This window comes from Anastrepha ludens, chromosome 6 (assembly GCF_028408465.1).
Source record: "Anastrepha ludens isolate Willacy chromosome 6, idAnaLude1.1, whole genome shotgun sequence".
NCBI lineage: Eukaryota > Metazoa > Arthropoda > Insecta > Diptera > Tephritidae > Anastrepha > Anastrepha ludens.
The window spans coordinates 101,945,661-101,960,851 of record NC_071502.1 but is presented as its reverse complement, the minus strand read 5'-3'; the positions used below and the strand labels follow the sequence as shown (position 1 = coordinate 101,960,851).

The 15,191-nt window shown below is 36.5% G+C and overlaps 1 protein-coding gene across 5 annotated transcripts in view; it reads left to right on the top strand.

The window, feature by feature from the left end:
- Positions 1 to 15,191, top strand: part of LOC128866790 (transcription factor collier) — a 130,777-nt gene that overhangs the window by 65,159 nt on the left and 50,427 nt on the right. For all 5 annotated transcript variants that reach the window (XR_008454957.1, XR_008454955.1, XR_008454956.1 and 2 more), the window contains exon 5: positions 543 to 611. Coding sequence is in view for 2 of the 5 variants with exons in the window: in XM_054107771.1 (XP_053963746.1) it covers positions 543 to 611 (69 nt within the window). In the remaining 3 variants the exon portion in view is untranslated. The remainder of the gene's footprint in view (positions 1 to 542; positions 612 to 15,191) is intronic.

The window sequence follows — 15,191 nt, the reverse complement described above, 5'->3', positions numbered from 1 at the left end:
CCACGCGAGCGCTCCATATGTTATCATTGGCCTAATTGTCATGATGTACATTAGTCTTAGGATTCTAGGCTACAACCGCAGGTTTTTCTGCTAAACATTTGCATAAGAGCCTTCTAATTTGTTTGTAAAAACCCATTTCTGCTGACTGAATAGCTAAATAAATACTCGTAAAGAAAAAATCAAAGGCCAAAAGCGCCGAGTCCAAAGACTACGTTTAAACAGTTTTATTGCGCTTTTTCAATTCTGGGTACTTCATTTAAAGACTTGATTTAATCACCGTAGAATTCAACATAAAAATTAAATTCTCTTTAATATTATCATAAACTGCTTGTATATACGTAAATATGTAAATATGTACATACACACATGCGCTTGCAACTCATTAAGCCCCGCGCTTTTTTGCCTTTAAAAAATTAATTTTAACAATTGTCGACATTCCATTTTCATCATACATTTTTTTCAATACAAATATGTGCGTATGTATGTATATTTGTTCATCCTTTCTCACTCCGGTTTTCCTCTTCTTTCTCTCTCTTTTTCAGTCGCTGTTGTGATAAAAAAAGTTGTGGCAACCGCAATGAGACACCATCAGATCCTGTCATTATTGATCGGTAAGTAGCAAAAACATAAAACATATTTATTACAATACAACACCAATAACAACAACATGGAGAATGACAGTAATGCAAGGACATCATTGTGTTGACTTTATTGATGTCGCTGCTGCTGATGTCTTCTACTGCTGTGGTGCGCGTAGTTTTTGTTGCTATTGCGATTTCGTGACAATGACGCAGCCAATTTGCATACGCACAATGCGAACACAGTAGCAATAACAACAGCAAAGTGACAACAACAACAAATATCATCAAAAATAATAGTACTTAAGAAAAACAAGTGCTTACGGCAATTGAGCTTGCCACAGGGTGTTGAAGGCGATGAAGTGGCTGGCAGCCAAGGAGGCTGCGCTAGCGGCGCAACGCTGGCGCCGCAATGTCTTTACAAAAAATGACTGTTAAGCTGCTTTTCATCATTGCACAACTGAAAGATGGTTAATAATTTGTGTAGGTGCGTATGTATGGGTGTTAGGTATACTTGGGAGCGCAGTTTGTACTGCAGAACCTGTATGTTTGTGCGCTATGTGTGTGTTTGTAAAGGATATGCATAGGTCCTTGTTGCAGCCGGCGGCTGACTTCCATAGCACCATGCACAGGCATTTACATGTAGTAAGTGTATGTGTGTGAGTGCATACTAGCGCATGCATACGACATTGAGCAAAAAGTTCCTGGAATATATGCAGAAAATTCAAAATGCAAGTTTCTTACCCGCAAGTGATATTATCGCCTTCAAAGTATTGGCCATCAGGTGAATCAAACACCTGGCTGGCTGAAAGCCATCACATAGACCTATTGATCCTTAATGGTACCAGATGGAGCTTGACTCTTACGTTACCTTGTAGTAGGCTTCTTGTAATAAGCCTGCGTCTTTTGCGAATGTAAGTAAGCTCTCAAGCTCTAACCTCGAGAGACATTCTAACCTCACATATTGTAGAGCTCCTAAACATTTCATTCGGATTCTAGCTAATGCAGGGCAAGAACATAGAAGGTGTTCAAGAGTTTCCCTCTCTTCTAGTTCATTGCAAAATCTGCCGCTATCATTGTTTGCAATTGTACCTACTGCAACGCATTTATGTCAGCGTTTGATCCAGCACTTGAAACATTTCTGGAACCTTATTTTCGGTTTAGCCCTCAGAGCCCTCTTCGATTTTTCCATTACTTCCATTCGGCTGCTAAAACGCATTCTTCGTAATGGTTTTTTGACTTGATCAAGCAAAAAAAAAGCGCAGGGATCCAGGATCAGCTGAATTCGATGACTTTTGGATGGTGTTCATTTCGTTCTTGGTAAAATATTCACGGATAAAGATGGCACTGTGCGACGGTGCGTTATCTTAATGCAAAATCCCCGAGTCGTTTTCCCAAAAATCCTTTCTTTTTTGGCGAATTGCTTGACGATGTGAATCATAAATAATAAAAGTCCGTATTAACTGTCTGACCTTCTGGCAAAAATTCGTTGCATACATTACCTTGTAAATCATAAAAATCGTGAGCATCGCTTTCTTTTTTGACTGAAAACGACGTGTTTTTCTTAGTCTTATCTCATTCGGAGCTCTCTACTCACTCGCCTGATGTCTGGCTTGCGTGTTGTACTCATAAGCCCACGAGTACGTCTCGTCTCCAGTAATGATGCGTTGGCTGAGAGTTCAGTCAGATTCAGCATTCTATTTAGCCTCATGTCTTTGGCGATATCAATGCGATTCGCATGGAATTTTTTGCATGAAATTCAGGTCCTTTGGAACCAACTTATTAGGAACACGGCGCAAACCCAAGTCATTACCTAAATCAATGTCCTGAATGGTTCAATAAGCAATGTTCAAGTCCTCTGCCAACACTCTGACGGTTCATTTGCGATTATTGTTCAACTTTTCTTTCACTTTATTGATGTTTTCATCAGTTTTCGATGATGACAGCCTTCCACTACGTTCGTCATCCTCAATGGACCTACGAAGCGTTTCTGCCACTCAATTCGGTAAACAGCTATTTCCTTTGGAGTAGCAATACCGGAACAGCTTCCCAACATTTCTAAAGTTTTCGCGCCATTCAATCCATTTTTAACGCAAAATTTAATACAAACTCGTTGTTGCACATTCAAATTCATTTTCAAAACTGTAAAAAATCGAAAACATGTGCAGAGGTAGATGCACTCAAGACCACATAACTTTTACAAATGTCGAGCAATGTCGCTAAATGGCGTTGGTAGGAATGTTAATCACTGCTGTGGTAACCTTACAAAAAAAAAAAAAACAGAAAGAAAGAACTAACCCAGTTGCCTCTCTATCGTCAGCTGGTGGTTGTTCCGGGAACTTTTTGATCAAGATGTTCTTGGTAAGTTGCTCCTTTGGCTTGTTTGCTGCAGCCTTACTCCTTACTCCGTTTGGCAGCTGTCAAAAATGCATATCATTGATTTATTGACATTATTCTTGTCGAATGCGTCGCATAACCAGATCGGCTTATATTTTTGTGCTCCTTCATTTACGTATACATAAGGCGAGTGGGAAGGCTCTGTAATAAAGTTATATGTATATGTATTTTTACTACACTGTTGGTATAGGAGTATATCCCTACAGCCTGTGCTGTGCAGAGTAACGCCTTTAAAAAATACTACAAAATCATATTTTAGCTCAAGTTTTTAGCTTCCAAACCAACACACATGCATACAAATTTACATATTTATGCATTCATATTTTTGTCTTTATAACTAACTCGAACCTGTCTGCCTCCTTCCTTTCTTCTATCCTTCCTTTTTCCTGAAATTTTGTATTCGCTTGCAAGAAAATTGTAAAATGATACAAGTACCGTTAAGCGGAGAATTTTTATTCGGTTGTTACAATTTGTCGCACCCACACGCCCATTTGTTTTAACCACATCCCTTTCACATCATTTTCGTTACCAATTCCTGCCTTACTCATCCGCCGCCCCTTTATTGTCACGTGTCAAACAAATTATGATAATTGCATGCACTGCTGCTGCTACTGTGGCTGCCATACACCGCTGAAGATGTTGCTGATGATCCGCTACTACTGCCGCTTCGCAAACGAAGTGGCAACAACGCACGCAATTTGTGGCATGTAATGCAGCGCAGGCCAAGAATTGAAACATGAAAAACAACAAAAATAGGAAAAGATACATGAAATTGGGAAAATATTCCGCTTAATTGGCTTAGCAATAAAAGTTGACATAATGCGCTGCACACTTACTTGCGGGGGAGGGGGAGGGAGGCACAGCGTGTGCGCTCATTACCAGCTGGCTGGTAGTTGTCCGAAGTCCAAAAGGCAGTATCGCTTCAACTAATTACTCATGAGTACCGAGAGTAGCTCAAAGTGTGCCGTGTGCACTAGTATAAAGATGTAACGGTTGCCTAGCTGTAACTAATAAAGGTTATGTGCTACTTGTGCTGATAATGTGCGGCAAAGATAAGTCAAACCACTGTGACATGTAACCCTTCGCTTTGATGCTGAATCTATCTGGAGATGGGCAAGTAGATTGCATGCATTACGAGATTATCGCTTTTGCGCAAATAATTATCCGTTTCCCTTTCCGGTTTCCGTAACTCTTGCAACGGCGAAAAGAAAGAAGAAGAAAAATGGGTTCTTCTCTAAAGTAGTAAAGAATTTATTTTTATTTTTTAGTTTTGTTTTTTTGTTTTTTCTGCACATTCCATTTTTACTGAATATGTGTAGGGCAAAAATTTACGAAAAAATTAAAAATTTACGAAAAAATTAGAAATTTACGAAAAAAATTAGAGATTTACAAAAAAATTAGAAATTTACGAAAAAATTAAAAATTTACAAAAAAATTATAAGTTAAAAATTCACGAAATTTACCTGACAGATTATCCCATCAAATTACTCTCCTGTCTTTATTCCAATCTGAGACAAACTAAGCCTAATCGAAAATTTAGTGACGCCAAGTATTTAAAATGCAAGCAGCCAGTTCTTCTTCCTTTTTTTAACACCATCGTCAGGAATTGCATCGAATACTTTCAAGGCTAGCATTTCATAATTTCATTTCATAGGCATTCATAGCACAAAACCGTGGATCCTAAATCGCTAAGTCACTATCGCCGTAAATTTCATCATTCCAGATTCATTCAGTGATACTTGACATTGTCAGCGCGAAAAAATCTACAAATCTAAAATCCATCTTCTGAAAAACTGCCTCATTAGTTGTCTCCTCAAAATAATTTATTTCTTTAGACATTAGTAGTTCTTTATGATCTGCTAATCCGTTTTCAAAATTCTTTCAAGGCCACAACTCATTTCCTCGGTTGGTCGTTCGGTCGGTAGACCGATGTTTAGCCCCACCTGAGTTCGCTTATGTTTTATTGTCTTTTTCACCAGATTCAATGTATTTGGCATAAAATTGGAGCACATATTCTCTGTCAGGTTTTTGGCCGAGTTTCGACTTGGGGTTTGAAATATAAATGGAGGTTAGGCCTTGCCTAACAAGCAACGGCTGGGATAAACTTTGTCTATATTTTGCATGTGGCATGTTGCATGTTGCCTATCTACAGTGGATTTCAGTGTTGGTCCAACTGAATGGTAGCCACACACAACCACTTTCAGCTACGGTGGGCACTGTTGTAAATATTAGTAGAAAGGGAAAACTCAGAAAGCTCGCAAAATATGCCATTTATAACTTCATCACAACATTATTTATTATTCCTGATGAGCTGACGAGACAGGGGACCCTGGGGTTCCTGGAGAGGATTGAGGTTCCCTTGAGAACCTGTGGACTACTTCTGGAAAGATGGACTTCAACTCAGCGAGCGCTAGGCTGGTGCGCAAATGTGAAAAATCGCGGGATAATTTGTGGTCACGTATTGGTCGAGGGCGCTCGAGGGAACTTCTAAGATTAACAAAGTTGCAACTCTCGAATTTGGTAGGTATCCTTACCGGACATTGCCCGTTAGATGTCCTGATGGTGAGACTTGGGATTGGCTCAAGTACTTTCTGCAGAGGAGAATTAACTCAACTAAATGCATTTAAGGGTTAAGATTGAGGAACAGGGTTTTTCTTAGGTAAGCACTTGCTTTGTTATCCTTTCGTTTCCAAAGTTTTTTCAGTTAATTATTGCAATTGTTGCAGAAAAATTATTATTATTGCCGATATTATTGAATTCTTAATAGAAGTGCATAAACTCACCTGTAGTTCTAAGTGAAAGCATTTACAAATTAGGAAAAACCACGAGAACAAATTTAAAACTCACTGCTTGAGTAATTGACTTTTTTTTTTGACTCGATCAGACTTCACCTACGCTAACGCCGCGCAATTACCAGTGTGATTTATTAGTCTTAATATGCATACATACATACATACATTCGTGCAGGTATACATACATACATAAGTGTATGTGGATACGAGAAAAAACGAATGCATTTCTACGAATACTCCAATACTGATTAACAAATATTCAGCTTTTTTTCTGCTAACCGCGTGTCAACATCGTCGAATTGTCATGTGCTGTTCTGTATGTATGTCTCTCACTTAACTATAAGCCGCGTACTTTCAAATATTAAACTTTATTGGGGGGGGTGACCGCAAAGGCAGTTAGTTTGTTTTTGTATTTGCGCGCATTTGCAAGTGAAACAGTTTTTGCATAGCCACTTTATGCGCTGCTGACAATTTCCGAGTGCATTTAGAAAATTAAAATATGCTACATACGAACAACTGCAACATGGGGCTAAAACTCATGAAATAAGTCACCCACATACATACATACATACATGTGTTTGACGTTTGTAAAATATTTCAATGGTCAATTTAATATCTATGTATGATATTTGTAAATTTAATCCATTGTTGAGCACACAAACTTTGTGGGATGATGAGTGGAAGTGTCCTCCCGTAAAAGCTAATGACTTTGCAACATTCAAATGCGTGCAGCTGAATCATTTTTTGATATATATGTACAAATACAAATATGCGCAAAATCAGTCACCCTAATGGAACAATTTTCATTTTTTCAAATGGCGTCCTGCGTCAAACATATTTGACACTTGTGAAGTGAGCTGCAGCATGCAAACATACAAGTAGCGCAGCGTTAAGAGTCAAAATAAAGATTTCCATCACTCAAGAAGATTTTTTTGGTTTAGTAAAAAAGTTATTTAAAAACAAAATTGGATTATTCATTTTGCGCCACCTTGTGTATACACAGTTGGATAGTAGATTTATATGTATTTATATACAGTACTATCTCGATAATCCGGACACGCGGTAGTCCGGTCACATCTATAATCCGGACAACTGCATAATTCGGACAGTTTAACATTTTTTACTCTATTATCCGGACATTTTTCAAATTTGCTTCGCAATATGTACATACATATGTATTTTAATTTTTAGTTTGCTTTGTGAGTTTTTCGTAAAATAGCGGTACTTTAACAACAATATATGTATACGAAATGCAACAGCATAAATCACGCGTTGTGTTTATTCTTTAGTGACAAACTGAATTGAGTGGACATTATTATTATGAGCAGTGGAAAATTTAATAAAAGGGGTCATAAAACCCTTACTCTTCAGAAAAAATGTGAAATTTTAAATCTCCTTGATAAAGGAAAATCATTAAGATGGTTTGAAACAGAATTTGGTGTCAACAAATTATTATGTAAGTATGATTGTACTGTATTTAATAAAACTATTTATGTACATACATGTATCGGAATTGCGCTATGTTCATTTCAAAAAAACAACGTTTAGTTGAAAAACAAAAATCATCTATAATCCGGGCACCCCCATAATCCGGACGACCCCTAACATTAAGGGTGTCCGGATTATCGAGATAGTACTGTATATACTTACATATATGGAGTGCCAAAGCAAATTAGCTGCAAACACACGAATTTTATAAAGTCACGCGGGAGTCTCGAGCGCAGGCTAAATATTTATGCGAAGATTTAAAAAATAGGGATCGTATTTCAATATAGCTTTATAGACTGTATAATAACATATATAGGATAACGAAAAAGGTTAACTTTTCGCTATTTGCACTTTTTTCAGTGGAAACTGTCATAGAAGTGGAATAGAAAAAATCATCGCCCTTTAGGTCGATAAATAAAAGATACTCGTATATTGGTTAGGGAAAAAATAAATATATTATGCGTGTGTAAAATTTTTGCGCAAAGGGTTTAGAACTGTTTTATGGTCGATCTTTAGCTCTTGGGCGATGCTACGACTACTAACATGGCTTAAACAAACCTCGTATGGCTAAACAAAAATTTTTATGTTTTAATAATGGATCAAAAAATAAAATACCGAAAACAAAAATAAAAATCTTTTTTCGTTTCCGCTTTTAAAGAAACACCCAAAACACACCATTTCCAACGAGGTGAGGGCCTTAACATCAAAAATGCCTGAACGGAATCGACGAAACCGAAATTGCACGTAATTAGCTGCTACACTATCGGTGCCATAAACACCATTCACAATTGCGGCAGTCTGGGCTGCATTTTGGCCTTTTATTAAAAAAACACTGTAAAACGTGCCAAATTTTCTCTTTGTTGAATTCCATTGTTAACACCCTGTAACTCACTTCTGAATGGAGCAAACAAAAAATAGCAAACGAATCTTTTTAGTGTGAAATGTCAGCTTGACCACGAGCATATACTTTACATTGTTTGATCGATACTTTACGAGATATCAATCACTACAGCCATCTACCGAGAAAATAATGGATTTCTTTTTCCCCAAACCCCTATCCGGTCATCGGCATGCCCCTGACAGTTGTTAAAGGGGAGCTGCACAAATTATTTCACAGGAAAGCGCAGAAAAGATGGAGCTCCATTTCTTCATGTGTTATTTCGAAAACCCTTTGGCCCCAGTACAATATACGGAGGAAACACAAAGTGCTTTGGACTCCACACCATTCAATTTCCAAACTCGGAGCTGTGTTTATCGGTCACTGGACGTTCGGCACACACGCGGAAAAGCTAGGGTGACCATTTAACCCCCATTGCAGAAGCTTTGGGGACCTTTCAGAGAAGGAGACTGTTGAGCACTTTCTCTGTAAATGTCCGGGTTTGGCAGCGGGACGATTAAGATCACTGGGTGCTCCTTTCTTTGACAGCCTCGGGCAGTGCGCCAACCTAAATCCCATCAATATTTTCCATTATATCAACAGCTCTGGCTGGCTGTAGATATTTGCCTGTTCGAGGTCTCATAATTGTATTAAAACAGCGCTTGAGTGCTACTTCAACCATTTCACCTGCCTACCTACCCCAAACTGATATAAGTAAAGGTACTTTATACCGAAGTTTCAACTAAATTGACTTCATATTTTAGTGCTGGTAGGTGCTGACGCTTAAATTTCGTTGAAAATCAATTTCCGGAGTTTTGGTTTTGTTTTTTGCAAATTATCGTCTTACTTTAATTAAAAAAGTAATTATTTATTTATTTAATCAGCAAACCAGAGGCTTACAGACTATTACATAGGTAGATACAACTTAAGGCCTTATGACAAGAGTCTTATAAGTTACTTCTTAGCAGTAAACTTAGAGTAAGAAAAATCAAAGACTAAGGAAGAAGAATAAGCATTAAATTGAGCTAGCGTCCTTCTAAAAGGAGCATTCATTCCATAAAGAATTTTAGCAATACCCACAAAAAACAATTCATTACAACGGAAAATGCGTGAGGGAACATTAAAAAATAATTTCATTGAGCAGATACGGACAATCTATTGAGCCCGCACAAATATCGAAGACAAAACACATCGACAAGAGAACATGCCTAGACTCTAAGGACATTCGATTTTTTAATAAACAGCGAGACCGATAAGACGGAATGGGATCAACGAATTTCATCAAGCGTAAAGCAAAACGCACAAAAGCTCTTTGAACAGACTCTAATCCATTAATATAGACTGCATGAAACGGTCTCCAAACGATAACCGCGTTTTCTAACCTGGACCGAACTAAGGACGAGTACAACAGTATGAGAGTATAGGGATCCGAAAACGAAGAACTATTCGGACGAATAAAAGCTAACATTGTGAACGATTTAGAAACAATAAAGTTTATGTGGGTGGTGAAGTTGAGCTTGGAGTCAAAATAAACACCCAGGTCCTTTAATTCACTAATTAACTTTAGCGGCGAGCTCGAGATGTAGTAAGCTGTTGGAACAACATTAAAAACTTTCACATAAGATGTATAGTGGCATTTAATTATGGGTACTCTATCCACCGACTTTCTTCTGTCAATTTTTAAAACTCAAGTGAGTTTAACCTTTACCTGATTTCTATACTTACAAGAAGTTATGTGAATCTTTTAGTTCATACAATTTTTAGCGCTCGACGTTCTTCTAAATGGCCATTAACCCTGATATCGAAATTTCTTTACAATCACTTTGTTCGTTGTCATTAATATCAAAAATTCTGCCTTCAACGTGTCTACATTATCTGAACTGAGTAAACACTTGAAGTCAGTTCTGTACGTCTGCCTGCAGATTACCTAAAGGTCAGGTTAGGTTAGGTTAGGTTGAAGCGGTTGTCCTGTGGGACACACTCAGGCTCATAGCCCGTTGTGATGCCGCGTGGGAAGCTTTCCCTATTTCTCCTAAAACCAGTGTGTGCTTTTCAAAAATTTTAGAATACCTCCTATTTCTGCAGAACTGATATCTTCCAATTCGTTTGAAAAATTGTCTACCTAGAATAGCAAATCTCTGTCTGGATAGAGCCTCTTCCTCATCAAGACAACTTCTACAGAAGTCATGTGCTTGCACACCCATCCTTTGGGCGTGCTTACCTATTAGACAATGTCCCGTTATGACTGAAATCAGTGTGCTAAGACTGTGCTTATTTTGGCTTAGCAAAGATTCTGTGCGTTTAGCATTGAGATTCGGCCACAGTTGATGGGCGATTTTGCAGGTGGTTTCGTTACGCCATCTTTCGTTTGCTTTCCTTACGATTTCTTCAAGGAGAAGTTACAATTTCTTCATGTTTGTAAGGGTATGCCTACCTCATTGTCTATGTACTCATCGGTCAACTTGGTGCCGAGTCTCGCTAGTTCATCGGCTCTGCAGTTACCCTCAATGTCGCAATGGCCAGGAACCCATATTATCCTGAAGCGAAATGATTCAGCCATCTCACTAAGAGATGTGCGGCATTTCATGGGTACCTTGGAGGTTGTCGACTGTTTTTTGAGGGATTTTATCGCCGCACAGTGGTGCAAAACTGGAATTTACTATTCAAAACAGTCTACAGCACACATTTCTTGACCGATTTGCAATTTATTTTTTTTGAATTGCTCAGGATAAAATTGCTAACAACTCTGTCGTTGCGGATTTTTAAAATATTTTGCTAATATTGAAATATTTAAACAAATACATTTAAAAAACAAAACTTACAAACTTACAAAACTTACTAAATCTTTTAAAAATTAATTATTTTTTTGAAACTTGGTATCCGGGGGTTTTCTGGGTCGCTGATTGCAAATATGATGTCAGATTGTCAAAATTCAAAATGGCGGATCCAATATGGCGGTCAAAATTTTCTTATAGTTAATTATTGTTTATGAAACTTGGTATCCGAGGGTTTTCGGGGTCGCTGATGACGAATCTGATATCATATTTACAAAATTCAAAATGGCGGATCCAATATGGCGGAGGAATTTTTTAAAATTTATTTGAATTTACTTAAAACTTGTAACTCGGGGGTTTTTGGGATCGTTGATTACAAATCCGATGTTATTATTCCTAAATAATATTCACTGAATGGTCTATTAGAATAAATATTGCACATTGATAGTTTTGATTTTGGAAACATTTCAATTTTTTATTTTCACCATAACGTTTTTATGTTCATGAAATGAACATAATTTTCCACTAGTTTACACTCTATAAGCTTGCTAATAATAGATCGGAAATATTATTACGTAGGAACGTAAAAGAAAAACTGGTTTAGTGTTAAAAAAGCAAGAATAAAGTTATCTAGCGAAAAAAGTCAATTTAAAAATTTTCTGTATTATCGACCGACAAAATAAAGTAGTGTCAGTTTCTCATAGATGGCGTGTTAAGCATTTAACATAACTTCTCTCACATATGAGTTCAATCTTATATATTATAAGTACAATAGCTTACCTGTTGAGACATTTTACAAAGATTTTAAAATTTGGTAAGTAATGTTGTCGGTCTGATTGTTTTATGATTATTGTAAATTGTAATCTATATATTATCTTAGATTTTTGAAAACTGTGCTTTTGTTTTAAAATTATTTGACATATTATTTATATTATTTTGTAAATGTCTGAAAAGCTACAATGGACTACTTCAAAGTATCAAAGGCAGTTCTTTGTAACTTTTTAATAGAAAATAAAAGTAATGATATACAAGATTTACTTGATTATTTGGAAGTTAAATTTGTTCTGGATTCGAAACAATTAGAAATTGTAAAAAATGATTTGACTAGGTCTTTTTTCAGCACATTTAAAAAGAAATGGAAAGATTCTATGTACGTTAAAAGTAGTTTTGAAAAAAAATTTAAAAAATGGTTAGAAACTGATTTGATTGTGGATTTTACAAAAGCTAAAACAAAAACAGGTAGAAAATGTACTGACAATTTTGAAAAAGCTTCTGCATCCACAAAAAGACGAAAATTAATAATGATTGAAGAGTCTTATACAGAATCAGAAATACAAGAATCATTTTTGCGAATATTGAGAAAAAGTGGAAGAAGTAAATTAGCAACAAAAATAGTCTTTTTAATGAAGGTAGAAAATACTGAGAACAAAATGATAACACAGATTTTATTAAATTCTCGGCAGAAGAAGCGTTAGCTTTAGTCGAAGACACAAAACTTTCAAAATATCAATACGAATCAATACAATTTCAGGCTAAGAAACGAAATGCAAATATTTTTCCAACATACCATCAAATTCTTGAAGCAAAAAAGAGTTGTTACCCTTCAAACATACTCATTACAGAATTAGGTGCAAGTATTGAATTACAGTCCCTAATAAATCATACTGTACTTCGACTTCTTAAGGATTAAAGGATCTTAAATAAAACTTGCAATTTAGATTTCATTTTAAAATATGGATGCGATGGTTCTTCCGATCAAAGCATATATAAGCAAAAATTCAGTGAATCAAATGCCTCAGATGAATCAATATTTGCAGTGTCAATGGTACCTTTGTGCTTAAAAACAACTGATAATTCAAAAATTGTATGGCAAAATCCTCATCCATCGTCACCAAAACGTTGCGTTCCAATTTCTTTTGAGTTCGCGAAAGAAACAAAGGAAAGGACTCAGTCGAAAGTGGATGACATTAAAAATCAAATTAGAGAATTGCAACCAATAATAGTTGAAAAATCTGAAGGCACCTATATCGTTAAAGCAGACATGGCTCTAACTATGGTGGATGGTAAAGTTTGCCAAGCTTTAACAGATACACCTTCAGCAGCAACTTGCTATATTTGTGGAGCAAAAACATCCGAAATGAACAATTTAGTCAGACTCGCAAACAAAGAAGAAAACCAATGTTTTTTTGAATTTGGCGTTTCTGTATTGCACATGTGGATAAGAATGATGGAATACATTTTGCATATAGCATATCGATTAGATTTTTGCCGGTGGAGTGTAAGATCTGATGATATAAAGTGCTTCTTCGAAATACTAAACAAAAAATTTGTAAAGAGTTTAGAGAAAAAATGGGGCTTATAATAGATCAGCCAGCACATGGTTCTGGATCTTCTAATGATGGCAACACTGCGCGTACATTTTTTCAGGATATTGAGTTAACATCAGAAATAACAAAAGTAGATAAAGAGTTAATATATAGATTCAGTATAATTTTAAAAATGTTAAGTGGAAGTAGAAAAGTACCAACAGACTTTTTTAACGACTATACTTACAAAACAGCTGAGTTGTTCATAAAGCTCTATCCCTGGTACTATATGCCATCTTCTATTCATAAAGTGTTGATACATGGTGGTAAAGTAATAGAGAAATTTTTACTACCTATAGGGAAATATTCAGAAGAGGCTGCTGAAGCCAGAAATAAGGATTTCAAACGTTTCAGGGAGTTCAATACTCGTAAAATGTCACGAACCATAACAAATGAAGACTTAATACATAAACTTTTAGTTTCTTCAGACCTTTACATAGCCTCATTAAGAAAAGAATGGAGAAGCAATTCTGCAGCAAATGATCCCGAAATAGAAGAACTTATACAGCAATTTGAATCAAAGAGAATGTAAAACTTTGTCTTTAAAATCTACTAGACTATTAGACTATTACTAGACCTCTTGCCTTTACTGGCTGGAGATTTCTTCCTCTTGCCTTTGCTGGCTGGAGATCTTTTCCCCTTGCCTTTACTGGCTGGAGATCTTTTCCTCTTGCCTTTACTGGCTGGAGATTTTTTCCTCTTGCCTTTGCTGGCTGGAGATCTTTCCCCCTTGCCTTTACTGGCTGGAAATCTTTTCCTCTTGCCTTTACTGGCTGGAGAACTTTTCCTCTCACCTTTACTGACTCGAGATCTTTTCTTCTCGCCTTTACCCTGTTTTGCAACTTTTCACCGTATCAGATCTACCATTTCAAGTTTAGGAATATTAACATCGGATTTGTAATCAACGATCCCAAAAACCCCCGAGTTACAAGTTTTAAGTAAATTCGAATAAATTTTAAAAAATTTCTCCGCCATATTGGATCCGCCATTTTGAATTTTGCAAATATGATATCAGATTCGTAATCAGCTACCCTGAAAACCCCCGTATGTCAAGTTTCATAAAAAATAATTAAGTTTTAGAAATTTCGACCGCCATATTGGATCCGCCATTTTGAATTTTAAAAATCTGACATTATATTCGTAATCAACGACCCCAAAAACCCTCAGGTAACAAGTTTCAAGCGAATTCGATTGGATTTAAAAAAGTTTGTCCGCCATATTGGATCCGCCATTTTGAATTTTGTAAATATGATATCAGATTCGTCATCAGCGACCCCGAAAATCCTCGGATACCAAGTTTCATAAACAATAATTAACTATAAGAAAATTTTGACCGCCATATTGGATCCGCCATTTTGAATTTTGACAATCTGACATCATATTTGCAATCAGCGACCCAGAAAACCCCCGGATACCAAGTTTCATAAAAATAATTAATTTTTAAAAGATTTTGTAAGTTTTGTAAGTTTGTAAGTTTTGTTTTTTAAATGTATTTGTTTAAATATTTCAATATTAGCAAAATATTTTAAAAATCCGCAACGACAGAGTTGTTAGCAATTTTATCCTGAGCAATTCAAAAAAAATAAATTGCAAATCGGTCAAGAAATGTGTGCTGTAGACTGTTTTGAATAGTAAATTCCAGTTTTGCACCACTGTGCGCCGCCTGGCTGTCAGTGAAAATGTAGATGTCATTTTCAGATATCGCATCACACTGTACCAGTGGCTTTCATTATTGCCGTCAGTTCAGCCTGAAAGACACTACAGTAGTCGGGGAGACGAAAACTGAAGGAGATCCCCAGATGCTCGGAGTATACACCTCCGCCCGCCCTGCCCTCGAGCTTTGAGCCATAGTTTATCTAAAACAACAATAGTTTTTTACTGTCTATCACGAGGAGTTTGCAGTTTGAACCCTTTCTCAA